At 41.0% G+C, this 19,527-nt stretch overlaps 6 protein-coding genes and 1 non-coding gene across 7 annotated transcripts; 2 read left to right on the top strand and 5 right to left on the bottom strand.

The window, feature by feature from the left end:
* Positions 1 to 4,587: 4,587 nt before the first annotated feature.
* Positions 4,588 to 5,130, top strand: BO88DRAFT_350958 (VOC family protein; the record flags this gene model as incomplete). Its single annotated transcript, XM_025703521.1, has 1 exon — positions 4,588 to 5,130. One exon carries the CDS (start codon positions 4,588 to 4,590, stop codon positions 5,128 to 5,130), a length of 543 nt encoding a protein of 180 aa, XP_025558357.1.
* Positions 5,131 to 6,814: 1,684 nt separating this feature from the next.
* Positions 6,815 to 9,954, top strand: BO88DRAFT_447025 (Zn(II)2Cys6 transcription factor; the record flags this gene model as incomplete). The annotated part of the gene is made up of 3 exons (XM_025710325.1): positions 6,815 to 7,931; positions 8,009 to 9,204; positions 9,270 to 9,954. Exons 1-3 carry the CDS (start codon positions 7,200 to 7,202, stop codon positions 9,952 to 9,954), a joined length of 2,613 nt encoding a protein of 870 aa, XP_025558356.1. The 5' UTR covers positions 6,815 to 7,199.
* Positions 9,955 to 10,770: 816 nt separating this feature from the next.
* On the bottom strand, positions 10,771 to 12,552 carry BO88DRAFT_429613 (cytochrome P450; the record flags this gene model as incomplete). The annotated part of the gene is made up of 9 exons (XM_025709170.1): positions 10,771 to 10,800; positions 10,893 to 11,156; positions 11,226 to 11,246; positions 11,271 to 11,375; positions 11,457 to 11,558; positions 11,580 to 11,693; positions 11,736 to 12,213; positions 12,301 to 12,368; positions 12,448 to 12,552. The coding sequence occupies 9 exons, from the start codon at positions 12,550 to 12,552 to the stop codon at positions 10,771 to 10,773; spliced, it is 1,287 nt and encodes a 428-aa protein (XP_025558355.1).
* An 871-nt stretch (positions 12,553 to 13,423) lies between these two features.
* On the bottom strand, positions 13,424 to 14,484 carry BO88DRAFT_351116 (short-chain dehydrogenase/reductase family protein; the record flags this gene model as incomplete). The annotated part of the gene is made up of 2 exons (XM_025703526.1): positions 13,424 to 13,535; positions 13,598 to 14,484. 2 exons carry the CDS (start codon positions 14,482 to 14,484, stop codon positions 13,424 to 13,426), a joined length of 999 nt encoding a protein of 332 aa, XP_025558354.1.
* Positions 14,485 to 15,499: 1,015 nt separating this feature from the next.
* BO88DRAFT_t246 lies at positions 15,500 to 15,572 on the bottom strand. Its single transcript has one exon. It is a non-coding gene; the product is annotated as a tRNA-Phe (tRNA).
* Positions 15,573 to 16,143: 571 nt separating this feature from the next.
* Positions 16,144 to 16,623, bottom strand: BO88DRAFT_408472 (uncharacterized protein). The gene is made up of 2 exons (XM_025707723.1): positions 16,541 to 16,623; positions 16,144 to 16,487 (listed from the first exon to the last, which is right to left on the bottom strand). The coding sequence occupies exons 1-2, from the start codon at positions 16,550 to 16,552 to the stop codon at positions 16,155 to 16,157; spliced, it is 345 nt and encodes a 114-aa protein (XP_025558353.1). The 5' UTR covers positions 16,553 to 16,623; the 3' UTR covers positions 16,144 to 16,154.
* A 1,441-nt stretch (positions 16,624 to 18,064) lies between these two features.
* Positions 18,065 to 18,595, bottom strand: BO88DRAFT_419461 (uncharacterized protein; the record flags this gene model as incomplete). The annotated part of the gene is made up of 2 exons (XM_025708391.1): positions 18,065 to 18,232; positions 18,290 to 18,595. The coding sequence occupies 2 exons, from the start codon at positions 18,593 to 18,595 to the stop codon at positions 18,065 to 18,067; spliced, it is 474 nt and encodes a 157-aa protein (XP_025558352.1).
* Between the last annotated feature and the right edge of the window lie 932 nt (positions 18,596 to 19,527).

Here is a 19,527-nt window from a genome sequence, read left to right as displayed (position 1 = left end):
TTAATATCTATATATATATTTTTATAAATCTTAAAATACAGATAGCTTATTATATAATATTTTAAAAATTATTTTAAATATTAAATATTATTAATCAGCAGAATGTACTCTTTCCATATATATATTAGAATAAATGGGGGATTTAAATAATAATAATAGATATATATATAAAATAAAATCTAGATTAGTAATAATTATTATTTAAATAATATTTAAACTTAATATTATTATTAAAAAATTTTATTATAGATTTAGAAGATTATTTCTATAAACTTAATTTAATTTAAAAATAAGTAGAATATCTTCCATATATTTTAATATTTTATAAGATATATATTCAGAGAAATTTTTATAGAAAACTTAATAATTATCTTATAAAATATATAATATATATTATATAAAATTCAGTCTCACATGATGAGCTTCTTACAAAAGTAAAGTTAATATAAAATATATATTCTAAAAATATAAAACTTTATAATTAATTAAAATATAAGCAGAAGATCTGGATATTAAATAAATTATATTTTAATTAATCAAAAATCTATTATACATAGTGGCAGATTATATATATATATATTAAAATTATAAAAGCAGCTATTTCTAGAATAATTATATTATTAATTAAAAAATTTCTTATTAGGAAGTATTTTAAAGTAAATAAAATTTAAAAAAATTTTTAATCTAATTTTAATTTCTGTTTAATCCGGTTTTAATTATATCTGAGTATCAGTTAAGTTTGAAATTTAATTAATATTTAATTAAAACTTAAATTAAAACCAGCTGATACTTAAATACAACTAAAACTATATTTAATATTTACTAAATTTCAATCAGATTGAAAAAGTATAGTAAAGAGGTATTAATAAAGCAGACTATATAAATTAAAACTAATATTAATTTTATATAAAATAATTCTAATAATATATTTTATATAATAAAATATTTGAAAAAAAAATAAAATAAATATATTTTATTTGGTTTTTCTTATCTTATATTAGACTGAATAGATTCTTGATATAAATAAAAATTAGAAAAAAATAATAAAATAATATTAGAAATATTCTGAAACTTCTTAGAACCTACAGAATTTCTATAATATATCTAATTTTATTCTAATTAATAATAATTCCTATTCAGTTACTGGTTTATTATATACTGGATTAATATTAAGAGTATTATTTATCTAATTTTTATAAAAAAATCAGTCAGTATAATCTTCTCTAGAACCTGTAATAGTTAAAGTTTTATTATATATTAAGATATAATAGCAAAAAATTAATAAATTATATAAATAATATAATTAGTTATTTATTAAAATTTATTTATATAAAGAAGCCAGTATCCTAGAAATAAAAAATTATATAATAAAAAATTAATAATAACTTAATTTAAACTCAGATAAAATTAATTTTATTATTAGATTAAATATATTATAATTTATTCTTATTTATTATCTTATTATTATCCATTTATTACTATTACTATTAAATAATTAAAACTAAGTTTAAATCATATTCTAGCAGGCTTTAAATATAGTATTATTTATTATAATAAATAATCTGATTTAGAAAACTAAGTATTCTGTAATAATATTATTTCTTAACCAGAATAAAAAAGTCAGGGATATTATTATCTAGATTCTTTAGAATATTAGTACTATACTATAATAAATTAAAATTAGTTTAAATTCAATAATTATTAAATTAAAATATATTTATTTTATAGTTTTTATAAACAGGGATTACAGTCTTAATTAAATTTTAATAAAATCAGATATTATAATATTCTGTAAACAAAGAATCAAGCTTATTATAAACTAATTAATTTAAATTTAATAATAATATAAATATATTATTATATACATGGCGTGTTAAATCATTGCAGATCAGATTAATTAAAGAACTAGTATAAGTTTAACTATATATATTAATTAAAATTAAATAAAATTTAAATAAAAATTAATTTTAATTTAAATATAAAATTTTTATACTGCCAGCTCTGGCTCTGACAGTACCAGATTAAGATTTATTTATTAATAATAATTTTTAAAAATTAGATATTTCCTTTAAGACTCTTTCAAAGTAAAACTAAATTTAAATTTAATATAAATTCTAATAATTCAGAAATTATATATAAATTAATTTTTATACTAATCTCTCATATAGCGATACAGAGAGGTGGCTATAATAAAAATTATATTATATAAAATATTACTATTAATCTCAAGCCAGTATTTATTATTATTAATTTAAATTTAATAATATCTGAGAAGTAATATATACTCTATTATATTATTTATTAAAAATTAATTTATTTTTAATTTAATTAAAATTAGCAGGAGTATACTCAGTCTTTTTAAAAAAAAATAATTTTAATACTAAAATTAATTTTATAATCTAATTAATTTAAACTTAGTTAAATTAATATAGTAACAGGAATTATATTATAATATTAATTAAATTTAAATAAATTTAACACTATATCAATACTTGCATTAATATATATCTAAATACCAGGCGCAGTGTAACCAGAAAAAATTAAAATTATATTTAAATTTAATTATAATAAAATAAAAATCTAATAAATTTAATTTTATAATAAACTTTGGAGTTACTGCTCCTCAGATTTAAAATTAGTTAAAACAGGATTTAAATTAATATTATACTAGATTAAAATATATACAGAAGACTTAATTAAAATTAATATTAAATTTAAACTAGATTCTTTTATAATATAATAAATTTTAATAATTAAATACTATATGTAACTGTTCTTAGTATTAATAATAAGTATAGATAGCTGGACTAAAATTAATATTAAATTTAAATCAGGTTTCTTTATAATATAATAAATTTTAATAATTAAATACTATATATGACTATTCTTAGTATTAGTAGTAGGCACAGACAGCTAGACTGGAATTAATATTAAATTTAAATTAAATATAATATAACCAGTTCTAGTAATTAAATATAATATATAACTGAGTTTCTTATCAGTAATACATTAAATATAAGTTAATAGTTAATTTAAACCTAACTAAAAAAGAATATATTTATATATTTAATATAAAATTTATAGAAAATTATCTCTGTAATAGTTAGAATTATTCTGAACTAGTTTTAAATATTAATTAATAAGCTATTTTATTACAGGCAGATTTAAATTTAAATAAAATTTTATTATAAATAAATCTGACTATAGTTTAAAAAGCAAGTCAGTTAACTTTAGATATAATTATAATTAAATTATTAATAAAATTATTTTAAACACATAATTTAGCTTTAATAATATTTAAACTCATAGTATTATTTATTTTATAATTAGTTTAAATACTATTACAACTCTGTAGAAAACAAAGATAAAAGAAAAAAAAAGAATAATTAATAAAAATAAAAATAAAATTTAAATATAAAAAAAATTACAGGAAATAAAAATAAAAAGAAAAAAAATATTAAAAAAAATATAAATAATAAAAAATAATAATAATAATATATATTATAATTTAATTTATAATTTTATTATTATAGTAAATTAAAATCTGCTTATAACTTTACTTATGTATAGACTGTTTTGATTACTATAAATATAACTATAATAAGTCAACTAGATTATATATTATATATTTAAGAAGTATGTGTTATTTCTTTATTAAATTTAAATTAAATTACATAGATTTAATTATTTAAGATTATATAAAATTAGAATTTTATTATAGTCAGAAAGCTTATCTTCACGTGAGAAAATAATTTATTATTAATAATAAATCTCTAATACTAACTTATCTTTCTATATAATTAAGATAATTCAGTATTAATTATAAAAATTCTAACACCAAGCTATCTTAATTATATAATAAAGCTTATCCAATATCAGGATTCTTCTGATACCGTCGCACTAATTTCTGACCTCCTTGCAACTGAGACCCCTGTGGCCGACGGGGTGGAACGGGATGTTCAGGATTACTAATATGAACAAATGCTCAAATGTACTCCAACCCGTAGCTGTACTCCAACTGGCGTACCCCAACGGAAGCTATGCTATACTAACTTACCCCAATATCATAAAGTCATGATGTAAATTGTGCTACCATTGCTATGATAGCTTTGGCACAGCTCTACATATAAAGCCATAGTTAACAGACAATACTACTACATCGTGGCGCTTCTTTGACGCTGTACTATACCTACTCCAATAGCATGGAGTCATGCTGAAAACGGGTACTACTAGCACTATGACACCTTGATAAACCCTCCTCTTCATCACCCCTCATAGTATCAAACCATAATACAAATGTAACTCCAATACATCATTATGATACTCTGGATCTTTACTACCCTTCCTCCAACAACATGGAGTCATAATGAAAACAATTGCTATGACTACTACGACGCCGAATTGAATTTGCTAGCAGACAGCTTTGGATATATAAATATCATTCACAGTCGAAGCGAACCCCCGCGTTGACCGGTTTCAAACGTCATCACCATAACTAATTATCTGCTACTATATACTCAGAAACAAGCTTCCTCCGAAGAAACAAATTCGGATTCTTTTATTCTCCGTCTTCGCGGCTCCATCGACATGTCCTCAAAATATGTCCTAGGCAACCTCAACCAGGTATGCATTGCCACGCCGGATTTCAAGAAGACCCTTGACGAGCTACATTCAGTCGGCTTGGGACCTTTCCAAGTCTACCGCTTCAAATCCGATACCGTTTCGGATCAGAAATACTACGATGAGACAGGCGACGATTTATATGAGATGGATGTGGCCTTTGCGTACAATCCCAATCCAACGGCGCCAGTTATCGAGGTTATGCACCCCAAAAAGGGAAAGTCTGTTATACAAGATTATCTGGATGAGCACGGCAACAAAGAGGGAGTGCAGAGCATTGCTTATGATATGAGCACCTTGACAATGGATGAGCGCATAAAAGCGATGAAGGAGAAAGGCTACAAGCCTGCTACGTCGGGCTACTTCAAAGGTAAACAGGGGGGAACGAAATTCTGTTTCTTTGATACCGCCGACAATGACCGCGTTCCAACTTGCTTTGAGACGATCGAGTGGTCAAAAGATTGGGTCGCCCCTGATCCCGAGTGGTACCCAAATCCACCAAATGCATAGACAGGACGAGCATTTTGAATTGTGTATCGTAGGCTTGCCGTGACCATAATAAATCCTGTACCTCAGATCTCTGTAGGTTTTCTTCCCTCGGGGTTTTCCTACAGACTTTTGCACCTACACACGGGGACCATCCCGAGATGTGGTGTGAAAGATAGAATTATGATCTTATATTTATGATTACCTTAGAACCTGCGCCTTATATTGGATTAGTAAGAATACTAATGACCTCGGCCATCACTACGGCGGCAAGAGACTAGTTAGAGTTGTATTCGAGAATAATACTATAAGTAGAAACCTGGATCTCCTCGAACCGAATTGGGGAACAGATTGTTCCCTTGCACTCAGTAAAGGGTTAGAAACAGCCTTTGTATTAGCGGGAGAAGCTGCCAGAGACCGAGGATGACTTGGTTGTGTATCTTGGGTCCTATTATCAATTCACTCAGAACCATACCAAGTGTGGGAACGAGGAGAGTATGATGAGATACGTAAGTATGTGCAGGCCATATAATATTATTCGAGTGTATACCTCTGTACTAAGTATCTTCACGTTTCTGCGAGGAAGATGTTTAGGCGAGCGACCTCGCTTAATCAGATGTCTTTTCAGTCAATATGGCAATTCTGTCGACTATGCAGGTGCTTTAGTGTCTATATGTCTTGAGCCCCTCTGTCACCTTTATCTATAAACACCTGCATTGGCTTGGGGTATATCTTATATTTTCCATATGAGTATGAAAGCAATACATGCAAATGAGTGCCTATAGAGACAGCAGCATTGCACGGACCCGGCCTGAACTAAGAGTAGAAGCAGGAGTTCCCTCGGAGCATAAGTATACAAATCAATCTGGCCAGTCACGAACCCAGTCTGCTTTCTTAAAAGCTCTGCGCTCTCGGGAGAGCAGTCCTGTAAATTTTCAGCCATAAACGGCGGATAATCGCGACCAATCCAATGGAAGCCCGAAATGCACTTACCATCCGGACAGGTTAACCTTTGTATTCCCAAGGCCCTAAAACACCGGCTAGTTTATATTGTAAATGATATAGAGGTATTCAGATTATCACCATGTTTTACTCCACTTGATCAGATATATTGAAAAGGGATGAACCTTTTTCGTTTATCCTTTTTGTTTGTTTTGTTCTTTCTCTCTTCTTTATGTGGCTGCTTCATTCGATCTTAGAGTGAAAGAAATTGGCCGTCTGCCGGGTGCCTACAGCACGGAAGGGTACCCGACCGGTGGAAGCCACTGTCAAAGTTAATTCAGCTGTGAGTAGTAGGCTGAACAGCAAAATGCCTCGCCATACGGGGGATTCAGCCCTGAAATGCAATTATGCGCTCCGTATTATGAGAAGGGATCCACATACTAGCTCGGGCTGGGCGGGATCGCTGAATGATGAATGCTAATACAGAGATCATCAGGGAATGGGTGGCATACATACAGTTTGCCGTGCTCCCATGTCAAGCTTTAGTACGGGCGGGATTGGAGCTGGGGAGAAAAAGAAAAGGAAGACAGGTCATTGGCGGGAACTCCGAGGGCATCCAACTGCCAGGCTTCGGACAAACTCGCTCGCCGCACTGCAAATTGGTTGAGTTTATCCGATCCCGCTGCTTACCCCTTGGGACGCGACAGACTGGGCCCTCGGAACCAAGACCTCTGGCTAATCTAGCAGCGAACGCCGGGGTCTAAATCAACGACGTGCAGTACATCATCAGGTCGACCTATGCCGCTCGCTGCAGTTTACTTTTACCGCACTGCTGTCTCAATGCCTGTCACATTGGCACTTGGACAAGGCAACGATTTCTGACTTGCCACAAGGCGGGTGGGGCTGGCTGTAGAACGAACCTTGCTATTATCCATCGACTACAGAAACCCGACGCTTGCTATATCATCCCAGTGTATAGTAGTGACTGTGGCAGTAATTGTTCGGTCCGTACTGCCATAATCACTACTATCTGCTGCTTCGCGCTGGTAGTCCCTTTCTCTATAGTAATAGTAGGTACTTTATATCTCGCCACACTTATTGGACACCATTATTACACCCCAACTACTTGTATTGGTACGACTTTCACTACCATGCCACCACCTAAGCCCCGCCAGATCAAAAGGCCCCGATTATCATTGAGTTGCATTGTCTGCCGTCGTCGCAAAGTTCGCTGCGGCCGCGAACATCCGCAATGCGCCAACTGTGTCCGGATGAAGGAGAATTGTGTCTACGAGAATCTGGTCCGCGATACGTGTACTGGCCGTGTACGCCAAGTGTCTCCTCCTGTGCCCCAGGGGGATAAATCTAATGGAGAGGAATCCTCTGCCAATCATTCCGAGGAGCAAACAGGAAGTTTTACCTGGTCACACTGGATGACACAACACTCTGAAAATATGATAGATCTCGGTGATGAGGCTCCCCTTCCGCGCGGCAACGTTTCTCTCATTGCTCCTCCTCCTCAGATACATCCTACTAAAGCTAGATGCGATGCTAGCTCTGTTCCTCATCAACACCTTTCTTCCTCCATACTCACCCCGGCACCATCATCACGCCAACAGCATGTTGATTTGCAATATCCGACAGTGCCTTCCTGGGACGACGCCATCCAGCTGCCCGAGAACCATAAAGCCTCCACTAGGGCAGGAAGAAGCAGGACGCCAAGTGCCTCCCAGGATGCCGCCACTGCGGTCTCAGCATCCACTACTGCGACCGGTGCCTCTATCAATCACCACTATCTTATCAGTTCTGACTATCTGAGTGTACGACGGGGCGCACGTGTGCGGTACATTGGTCAAGCATTTTGGGGATTTGTGGCCGGGAAAGTCAGTACTGCCCAGCGATGTAAGTAGAAACCCGGCGGCCAGGCATGAACTGACCTTGATTGTTGGCCTACCGGCAGGAATCTATGAGTGATGATTTCTTTGACTGCAACCGTGACGCTTCACCAGAACGGCCCCTCAGACATATATCCTCCTTGGGGATGTTCAATCTATTACGGTCCCTACCTACGAAGCCCGTGAGCGATACCTTCCTTGATGCATTCTTCTTCGCGGTGTGGCCTCTTTCCCCTCTGGTGCATAGCCCAACCCTACGGGCGGACTACGACAGGTTCTGGGATTGGTGCCGCAATAGCGATAGGGCGCTTCCCCCAGAAAAGGTCCGCGATGACCCAACCTTTCTCTGCCTTCTCTTTGCCATCCTGTATACTGGCGCGTGCGCTGCACCACCGGCCAGCTGGACATGCGGCGGTCTACAGAGTCTGCGGAAGGAAACGACGATAGCCCACTTGAAGTCGGCCTGTAGGACAAGTATGTCTCTATGCCAACACCTCGAACATCCGACAATGAACACGCTAGTGTCTACGCTGCTGACTGCAACATTCTTGGACCGACATGTTGGGCCAATGCGCAATATGGTCTCTATCAGCACAACAATCCGCATTGCCCAGAGCTTGGGATTGCATCGGGAAGGAACTTGGTCATCTTCATTGAGCCCGGTTGATCGGGAAATCCGTCGTCGGGCCTGGTGGTATATTATTGGGCTTGACGTCCAGTCTAGCATATGCACAGGCCTACCCCCTTGTTGCGCTCCCGAGACGCTGGACATTGTCAGCATGATAGCTGATACACGCGATGATGATATTAGTGACTTGTCTGGTCACTTTTCCCCGGATCTAGTTCCTGGTCCATCGGAACAGTCCATTGCCGTAATACTCGCCATAGCGCGCGCTGAAACAGCGCGTGTGCAGTCAAAGATCGTTTCGCGCCTGCAAACTGGACGACACCTGGCTCATACTGAACTTACTGAACTTGTGACATTGGCGAAAAAGCTTCAACAGAAGATCGATAAACTGATTGCCCGTGTTCCTTCACAAGGTATTCCTGAACAGGGATTCATTCCCTCCCGACTAGCCAAAGCATCTCCGATCACACACCCAGCACTTTATAAGGATGATGGCACTCATCCTACTGTTTTCGCGGCTTGGACAAGAATAATGTTGATTTTGCTCAAATTGGAGGTAGCTATACTTCTACAAAAGCCGTTCTTACCTGCCCCGGACAGTGCGGATCCGGAATCATGCAGGGCATGGACCAGGTATGAATCCTTGATATCATCACGATCTGGTCCGATATCTCTATTGACAAGCACTGTATCTCCAGTGTAGCACACCTCTGCGTGAGCTACTTGCGTATGTTCCTGCAGCTCTATCAAACCCCTGCTTTCTCCCCTTACGTAAGGTTTTGCTATCAATATCATGGCCCTCTTCAGTGTGCGTTTCTTATTCTCGTCTACCTACATCGCTTTCCGGAATCAGAAGATAATGTGCTGGCTCGATATTGCATCGAAGAAATTATCGACCACACTGTTTCATACTACCAAGTTCCGCGAGAGTCGCCGGGAGAATCTCGTGCGGACAATCCGGAATGTGATGAGGGTTCATCAGAGGCGCGAATTCCGCTCGCTATACAGGTTCTCGTTGACCTTAAGAGTCGTGTGGATACACAAATGAAATCCGCTAACCGAATCACTCACAAGCTGGACGAAAACAAATGTTCGCTTTTCCCATACACCCTTGAACTTGGAAGTCGGAGTACTGAGAAGGACACAGTGAACGAGAGCATCTTTCCTTTGCCGGATTCATCGTCTTCGTCATCCACAATCCATAACCACCGCAATCAAGATGCCCCGTCTACGGCTACCGCACCCCAAACGCCTTCGGGCACCAGACCTGGACCGACGAGTCACGTATCTGCCGCAATATACGACAGTGGCCTGGATCAGGATGTTCTTGCCAGTCTCACTGATTTCGAGTCTTGGTCATTCTCGTTGGCTAGAGCCAAATGATACCCGAGCACATCTGAACACAGTCGCTCCACACTGTTAACTTGTGATAGAAATGGAAGTATCTCGCGTTCGTCATCTTTAGACAAAGGGGATACTGCTTAGATGACTGGTAATACCATATCAATCACCTTACAAATACCCTAGACTCAATGTATATGTCCTTGATCTCTCTTTTCCCTTGTGCTACAACGGTGAAGCCGAGGCTACCACACCAATGAAAGTGAGAAATTCAAAGCATCGAGTAAACGGTGTACTATTATCCCAGCCATATGGCGATTAAGCAATGGGACCTTGTGAACTGCAATGATGTCTGGAAGTATGTGTAGATAGGGTACATATACTAGCAGTGGTCGCTTTAAAGAATGCTATGCTGACACGGCGCGGAAAGATCTAGCTACTTCGCATTCGTCATATATTCGACAGAAATGATTTTAACCCGAAGGTCCGAGCCTTGATAGTTACAGAAGAAACAACGCTATTGACTCCCTGCACGTGCCAGGGTCAGTTACTGCAAATCAACCCAACGAACCTTCAACCCATTGCATGAATGGACTAACCGACGTTTGCTTAAAGCAAGACAGAGAAATGAGCTTCTACACAGCTACCGGGACGGAATATCCTGACGAGGTCCTCTAGATTAGTCACTTGAGTAGCTGGTTACGTTACGCCTCACGTCGGATAAGACCTTCTTTCCTTTACCATGTCACCCGTTCCTTCAAGCGTCAGCCAGGCAACTCCTACAGCTGCAAAACTGCACCGAGAAAGAAAAAGCAGCCGGAACCTCAGATTAATACGAACAGGCTCATAGAAGCTATTTCAGTGGATGCTAGCACGAGTGTGGAGCTCCTATGGAGTCGCATATTAAGAAAGAACTACGGGTTCGGCTCGAGCAAATTCTCGGAGAATTGTATCCGCATGAGCTGAAGATCGTGCGCAACATTGCATTTGTACGGTCGCGGGCAGACCAGGAAATCTTCAGTATAGCTGGTGGTCGGGTCGGTGTCGATGGGGATAAGACTGCCCTTTTCATCCCGCGCCAGTTCAAAATTGAATGCCCAAAGAAGCTTTGCAGCACCAAGGAACATGCTACATCCAAACAGATGGATCCCTGGATACAGACGTCGCCCGGCACCGTAGATATAATAATAACATTGCATGTACTCGGAGGAAGCGGCATAATCAAATGCCAGCTTATGCCGGCCCTAAAACCGCGAAGGATCAATCTCATCAGGATTTGGAAAACCGTTTTCGTCATGATGTAGGCCCCAGACGTTCAGAAAGACGGTGATTCTCTTTAGGAGGAAGTAGTCATTCACCCAGTCATCCTTGCTGAGGGCGTGTGGAAAGACCAAGGATGTGACGGGTCGCCAGCGCATTATTTCTTTGACAACCACGTTAATGTAAGGCAGACGAGAAAAGTCCTCCCAGGTTGAGGATCAGTGTTCTCCACAGACTGCATCGAGTTCAGCTTATGCTCGCGTTTGAATCTCGGGATAGAGCACCAACACTTGGATCATGACCAGAAGCATTGTGGAACTGGTATCCGAGCCTCCCTCCATCATAACACCACCCAAGAAGTCGACCTGGTTATCCGTAAGACCAAGCTTCTCCTTCAGATCAAGGACGTCGTCGAGGAAGCTGCGGGCTCGATACTGGGAGGCGCTCTCTGCTCTACGACGCGCCTCGATGGCCCGTCGGTGGAACGAACTATACAGCCGCTTCATACCACGTGCCACAGCCTGTGAGCGATCAACCCAGTGGCCGAGCCACTGCTATGGCACCCAATGCAGCCAAGGAAATATATCCACTGGTGGGGTAGTACCTGTCTCCATGATTTGAGACCAGAGCTCCATTATCTCATATAGGTCTTGCATATGTGGTGTGTCCCAAGACAGAGTACAAATACCAAAAAGCAAACTCATTATAATGCTATTAGTTGTGCGCCTCGTATGCAACATATACTTCTCGGGATGCAGGAGGAAATCGCGCATCATCTGTGTATGCTCAGCCTCCAGCAGGCGGAAATGTTTCTTTTCGCATATGGAAGCCGAGAAATGCTGGTTTATGGTTTTGCGAAATAGACACCAATTATCGCTATAGTGCATGACTAGGAGATGGTCACCACCGGTGATGATGTTCTGTCCAACTTGTGAGGTTGGACGTGAACTGTACGACGCGCTCCATTTGTCGAATAGCTTCTTGGCCAGAGCACGATCCGTAACCGTAAGCACTGCGGTTGTCGCTGGACCAATACGGAAGCTGTAGAGGTCGCCATATTATTTGGCTCATTCTGTAAATTTGTTTCCTGTCAGATACCGCTTTGCCTTTTTCATAGTTGATACATACTTGTGATGCGCACGAACTTTGGGCAATTGGAGAATGTTCCCAGTAAACGGGGCACCGGGGGCACCTGTCTCACATTACACTCTTGTACGTGTGTATATTATGATTGCTATTATCAGGGTTTATAGAATGGTGGTAGAAGATTCCCACATATGTCAGTAGCTTTCGCTGTAGTCTCCAACTAATGAAGGTGGCGCGGAGAACTACCAGCAAAAGCGCACATGTGGCTAATGCAGTCAGTTGAACAAGCGCCATTCTGCTGAAGAATCACTAAGGATTGATTAAACAATTTTGGGTGTCTGCTCATCACCGCTGAGGTGAAATGACAGGGATAAAAATGGGTGGGCGGGGGGCAATTATCTGTGCCTATTAGCAGCCCGTTCGATCAGCCCCAAAAAAAGTAAAATACAATAGATAGACCATTAGAAAAAGCAATTCAATTCTTTACATACAGAGATTACGCTTAGCTGTTAAGTAATTACTTTACAAAGACAGAACAGTAGTACAGACTAGAGACTGGACAAACCAACGGAAAGCAATAAGCAGACCAGAAAAAAGACATCAATCTTATTCTTTGCGACACGTCAGAAGTCAGTGGGCATTCGAAATCGCGGAAAAGGTTTCAGGGCCAAACCTCCTGCAATGGCCTTTGGCACCTCCCCGTCATTAGTCGAGATCACATCCATCATCCGCAGGTATTTGTTGATAGTAGCCATCGATGCACAGGGAAAATCACCGCCGTATAAGACATGTCCTCTCTTCGCAAACCCGTCTCTCCTTCACCAGTGACTGCATGTTCCATTCATTGCCACAACATCATATCAAAATAGAAGCTTCTTGCTTACTTGTAAAGTTTCTGGGTTACGTTATTTGATCTAGCTTCAAAGAGAAGATTTGCTGCGCGTGTCACAAGGATAGACAATGTTCCGCCGCGAGAATGAACATTACAGTGCCACTCGTACTGGTCGGCGAATAGCAGAGACACGGGAAGATACAAAAACCACGGCAACTGTCGTGGGGAAGAAAGAAACAAGAAGAGGCTCCAAGGAGGCAAAGTGGTATCAAAAGGGTTTCCAACAAGCAGCAGCAACATGGTGCGACGTCGTGGAATGTTAACCAGTTCAGTCTAGTGAAACTGGGGAGGAAGAGTGGTCAACTTGCTCAGTTCGGTGACTGTTTCTTCCCAAAGCTTGGTTTGAATCTCCTGACCCATTGGAGAGGTAACGATTGCAGGTTTACTGAAAGAGAATTAAAATCAGGTGGTGGAGCCTATGGTAGACTAAGCAGAAGCAGGACTTACTCGGTGATGACCTTATCCGCCAGAAACTTCCCATGGGACTCTGGGCCTGCTACGAGCGCAGCGTTCAGGATAACCCAACCCCCTACCTCAACGGGTCGGGCGCGAATAGCCTTGATGACGTTGATAATCAAGCGCAGGTGCAGTGGAAGCATGTTACTCATCCCAGTGTTTACCATACCCGGACACATCATATTAATGATGACCTTTTTGGGGTCCAGGCGCGGAGCCAAGCTGTACATGAACAGCACACAGAGTAACTTAGTGTCACTATACCGTTGAAAAGGAGCAAAGGCTTCTTTCTTGTCTATATGCTCCAAAACCCCCTCGTCGGCTTCAATGGGGGCCTTTTTCTCGAAACTGGGTGACTCGTGCGAGCGACTGCCTACCCAGCTGATCCGGGCAGAGGAGCCGGTCTGCTCCGCACCGGCTTCCAGGTGAGGAAGAAGCTCGGCAACCAGCAGCACGTTAGAGCAGTAGTTCACCTGCGTCACCCTCTCGTGGCCACTTGGGCTACGTTCGAAGTTTAAAGAAGCAACTCCCGCATTAAGGATGAGGATATCAACCACCGGAACCTCTTCGCGGAGAGTTTTAGCGAATTGCTGCACGCTATCATAGCGATCCATGTCAAGCTCCATAACCTTGATTGTGGGCTTGGGGTTGTCGGTTTGAATGCCGCGGTCCTGCAGCAACGATTCAATGCAGGCCTCGCCTTTGGAGACATTGCGCACGGCGAGGATGGCGGTGGAGAGGCGCAAGCGCAAAAGCTGCTTGGTGACTTCAAGACCCAGACCTGCACTGGCACCAGTGATAACCGCGGTCTTGCCAGTAAGGTCAATTCCTGTAGGCAAGGGATCGATCTTTGGCTGTGGCTGAAAGAACTTGACCATCGTGGTTGTAGTGATGGCCGGTAGTAGCCCTAGGAATGATACAAGATAATAATTGGATGCAACGAGCAAAGAGTATATGGTAAAGCCGAAAGCGAGATCACACGAGAACAATTGGAAGAAGAGGAACCCACCAAAAAGATAGATTTTAAATAGACAAAAGGATATCACAGCTGCCCCCGAAAGGAGACCCAGCTGGGACTGAAGATTGTTAATATCGCTGGCAGAATCACCAATTACATGTCACGCTCTCCCTTGTTTACCTGGGTTGGCACTGCAGGGCTGACAAACTATGGCTGAGTCAGCTATGCATGACTCAGCATTCGGCCGACGAATGTCCCAAAACGGCAAAGTGACAGGGGCTCAACTGGATCTCGTCCGACGATCGATTTGTAATTTCGCATTACAGTTCGACTTCGGCCCAACTCGGCTCAAAAGGGACAACAGGAAGGACATTGGTTCCATTTGCTTCATCAAGCCCACATTCTGATGGGTGACATTGCATTTCGACGTATCCTCAGCATGTACTATTTCCGTAAGCCACACTATTACAAGTGTGGAAAGTATGTAACCTACATAGTGTATGTATTGCGGCCCCGAGAATCCGTTCCAGCTCCACCCATCTCTTCTATCATCTGGGAGCTTTCTACTGATACAAACAATAAGACATTAGCATGTCCAGGCTCAAGTCACCACATGAGAGTATTCTACGTAACGGGGAAGACGGAGGCATTGCAAGACGCTGAAAGAACGCCATATAATAACTTATGCGATAAAGGTGTGGGCTGTACGAGTTTCTGCTTGAATATATTTTCAGACCATGAGGCAGTTTGTAGCAACACGACTCCGGGCCATCGGAAAGTTTGGCTCATCAACATGTTTCTATGCCTATATAGCTGCTAGCTGAGTCTTCTGTGTACAATTGAGTTTGACGCCTTACGAAGATCTAATCAGAAATAATTTAGAGCAATACTAGGAAAGCAAGATTTAAAGTCGAAAAAATTTTCAAAAAAGGGAATGGGGCAAGCCGGGCTTGAACCGGCCACCTCCAGATCTTCAGTCTGACGCGCTCCCAGATGCGCCATTGCCCCATTGATTACGTCATAGTAAACTTGTATGTGGAATATATTGCTGCTATTCAACATTCAAGATTTTGCTAAACGCTTTAAAGACAGCATGACATCCAGTATTACAGACTCGGTATTATGAATTACGATTTCATAGGCTTTTAGTATGTTCTTTACGCCCAATATTTCCCATGGTATCACTTCTGCTTATGCCCCGTGCTGAACTCAATGGATAATAGTCATGAACTCGCTGCCATGGAATGCTCACCCGATCCCATTGATTTTGCGTGAACCAGACATTCATGCCTTCATAACTGCCTAGTAATCAATCACCTCATTTGACCTTTATTGACAAGCTACTTCTTCCCGTTCCGTATGGTAGATGGTTTGCACCCCTTCATAGAGCTACGGCCTACCGGTCTCCTACTCGAGCCAATAAAATAATTCCATATCAACGTTACGTAGACAGTACCACGTCGTCCTTTACAGGCGCAATGGAATTGGCAAATATCCCCGTCGTGGAGAGGGTGCATAGAACTTTCAATTTCGTACTTCGATTGGAAAAGTAAATAGATTTAAGAGAGCATGTTGCTCACTATTATTCCATTACTCACAAACAACCTCATTGCTCAGGAACGTTGCATCCACCGCGAAGCATTGAGTATCGCTGGTGATGTTGTATTCGCCGTACAATGACTCATCGGTGCAGCCCGTGGAGGTGTACATCTTCAAGATAGGCGATGTGCCAGCATCGCAGGAGCCGGAGTAGATGTGCGCGGAGAAAGATTTGAGAGGGAGGCCGTTAGCAGGCCCACAGGCACCAGAGATGACGTTGGCGGCCTCAATGCTGGGGGAGACGCAGTCGGCGTAGTAGTAGCCGCTGAAGGCGACGTCAATTGTGGCAGCAGCAGTGGCCATAAAAGCGGAAAGCGCAAGGATCTGGCATGGTCAGACTGGGTTATCGGACATCGGAGGGAAGGGATGTTATCAACCTTGAACTGCATGTTGGATGAGAGTCAGGGTTTTGGGGTCTCAAGGATCGTTGAAGTGTAAGTAGATGGTGTGTTGGTCTGCCATGATGTAGGGATGAATCGCGACTTTATAGTTGCGGTGGGATGTAGGAGGTTATATCTATCTTTACAAGCTCCTACTTCGTAGGACCGAATGCCAAGACAGGGCTGATGCGTCTTTCACCACTCAGCTAGATCTTATCAGATCCATATTCCTAACCAGGAAGTCTACTCCTTCGAGGCTTCGACTGTTTCTATCTCCGATAAATTGCCAAGCAAGCCTCCTCGTATTCCTCGCCCTTCTATTCTTGCTAAAAGGCGCGATGTTTGCGATGTCCCCACTGGCTGATTCTTTTACGTAAACCCGTGGAAGTACGGAGGTTCGAGAAAAAAAACTCTTGAAGTCGGATTTAGGGTGAAAAGAATTTGAGGATAAGAAATTAAGCCCAGAGATAAAATATCAAGAATATTACATTCTTGCAACTTAGATCTAAAGCCAAGATCTGCAGATATCATAGGCTTTATTTTCTGAAGACTGATGGGTACTTCGGCCATACTCTTAGAGAATATGAAGGCTTCTGATAGGCCGAAGATAAGATGATTCCACAAGACTCCGCACTAAAAGAGTGGGTCCTCCAGCTACGCGAGACCTGCGTAAGTCACCCTGCTTTCACTTAGCTTTTATTGTTATTTTATTTCGCAATTCAACATACTCATTTTAACAACTTGGGTCAGAAGTGTTCCCATACTATTGAAAAGTGTTACGTTATTCAACGGGGACACAGCTTTCCCAGGAGAACTACTTATGGCAATTTACGTAGACGATGATATATAATGAATTCAAAGACATGCTAAGACACAGGACTTGTCTTGATTAAGAAGCTCATTCACATTAGACATTCCTTTGAGCCAAGTAATCAACGCATCTGGCCACTAATTCGAAAGGCAAAACAGGTTCATTTTGTTTGACCAACCATTCACAACTCCAGAGATGAATGCCGCGGAAAGATCCCGGCCCCATGAAGTCTATCCTGTATCCGTGTAACTCCATTGGAGGACTTGGTGAGCCTCATATTCATACTACGACAATTCAGACCCTAGGCCCATTACATGCGATATTGTTCACACTCTCAAAGAGTGGAATTCGTGGCTATTTAGTGTCCCTGACTATCACCAGATCGAAGTGTATATAGTTACAGGCACGGTAGCCTGTCCTTTTACCGGAACCAGTGGACTTGATGCCCCAAGGAAGACCAGAGCATTGCAGCGTATATTTAGCATATAGGATGGTAGGTCTGACATGCTTTGTACAAAACAGGGTTAAGCTGACACCGGCAATTGGAGGGTCGACTATACATAGGCATTGAAGAAGCCATAATGAGATGCCATGTCGCAGTCCGCCTCAACTCTATCAGATTCTGAAACAGGTCTGCCAATTTCTCTGACCAGCTTTTGCAGTTAGAAAAGTAGTATAGACTCAATATACGCGCCCCCTGAGCAAGACCTTTAATAATATGACTTCCAGACGAGGACTACACGCTGAGCCCCATCCGATTCTTCCGCACTCAGGGTAACGGGGGCGCCTTCGGTAGGCTCAGCGGCCGCATACCAGTACGGGCCGCCTCCCCCATTGTGTTCAACACCACCATCAGCTTCAAGGTTGCTTGGCTCGCCCTGTAAGGGACATTATTAGTATCCAAGCCCTGTTGTGTAAATTACTCATGTACTTACAAAAGAATTGTAGCCCGTGCTAGACCAGTATTTGGCATCTCCAGCGTCCGGAGTCACAGTGATGTCTAACGCTTCGGTGAGAGTGTAGTAGTTTCCTTGTTGGGTAACCAGCTGACCCCCTCCACGGGCTGTGACCGCGGCACAGGCAGAAAGATCCCACTGACCGCTATTGGTGAGGCATCCAAGAAATTCCACTCCATTTTCAGAGGTCACCTGAATGTACCCCTGGCCGGACAACTCTTGGGCCAGGGCAGGTGAATAAAGAGCAATACTTGCAGCCACAAGGAAGGTTTGTAGGAATCGCATGGTGGAGGTAATAGACAAAGCGGTGTTGTGATGAGGGATTGAATGATCTGGCGGAATCTAACGATGAGCGGCGTTGCTTCACAGTTTATAACTAGAAGATTTGCGCCTAATATGCCTCACCTCTGGATATTGCAGCTTGTCTTTTTAGTGCTGACCAAGGCATGTCCCTCGGATGGTCGGACCATAATGCTGACCATGACTATGTTACTCTACCCTTACAATTTCCATCTATAATTGCAAATATCACGGATCTAACCGCCGCTGATCATCACTCAAGAGCTCTAAAACATTTGTTAGCTGTCATGTATTATTTCTGTCCATGTTGGCTTCTGTTTTCTATGAAAAAAATTTATCCTCATCGAATTTGTCGCTCGCATAATACCAAAGTAATGGAGTATTGTAGCTTTGAAGGTCGCCTTGCCGAAATGGTGAAAATGTCGGTCTCCATGCGCCCCCAAACCCACAGCATGCTGCAATCTCCGATCACATCATGAACGCGTGCATGAACAGAAGCTCCCCTGTCCAGCCCAACCAGCCCTGCTAGCTTCTGGCAAATCAGTGTATCAGCCAATCAGCCTATGTTCGATTGCGCGCTAGTTATTCGCCTGCAGGTATTGTGCGGAGGCAATGCATCGGCTCGGAGTATCCCTTTCAGAGCAGCAGAACAGGAGCACCTGGTCACGGGCTTTGCTCGGTCGCCTCCCGCAGAGAACTAATTGTCAAGATTAGCAATGTGAATTACAAATCTGATTGGGCATTCTTGCATGTGAGGGTCGCGTACAACTCTGCACCGTATATAGTCCAGCGGATACAGCCCATAATGCTATAGAACGCCGATCCCCCTTCTCGATCCTATGCTTTAGCTTGAGTTGGCTATAGGCGCTATGCCCAGACCGGGGGTCTACCAGAAAGCCGATCCTGAAATCTTGATT

This window comes from Aspergillus vadensis, assembly GCF_003184925.1.
Source record: "Aspergillus vadensis CBS 113365 unplaced genomic scaffold BO88scaffold_30, whole genome shotgun sequence".
In the NCBI taxonomy this organism is placed as follows: domain Eukaryota; kingdom Fungi; phylum Ascomycota; class Eurotiomycetes; order Eurotiales; family Aspergillaceae; genus Aspergillus; species Aspergillus vadensis.
Note: the sequence above shows the minus strand (reverse complement) of the source record. Positions and strands in the feature narration are given on the sequence as shown.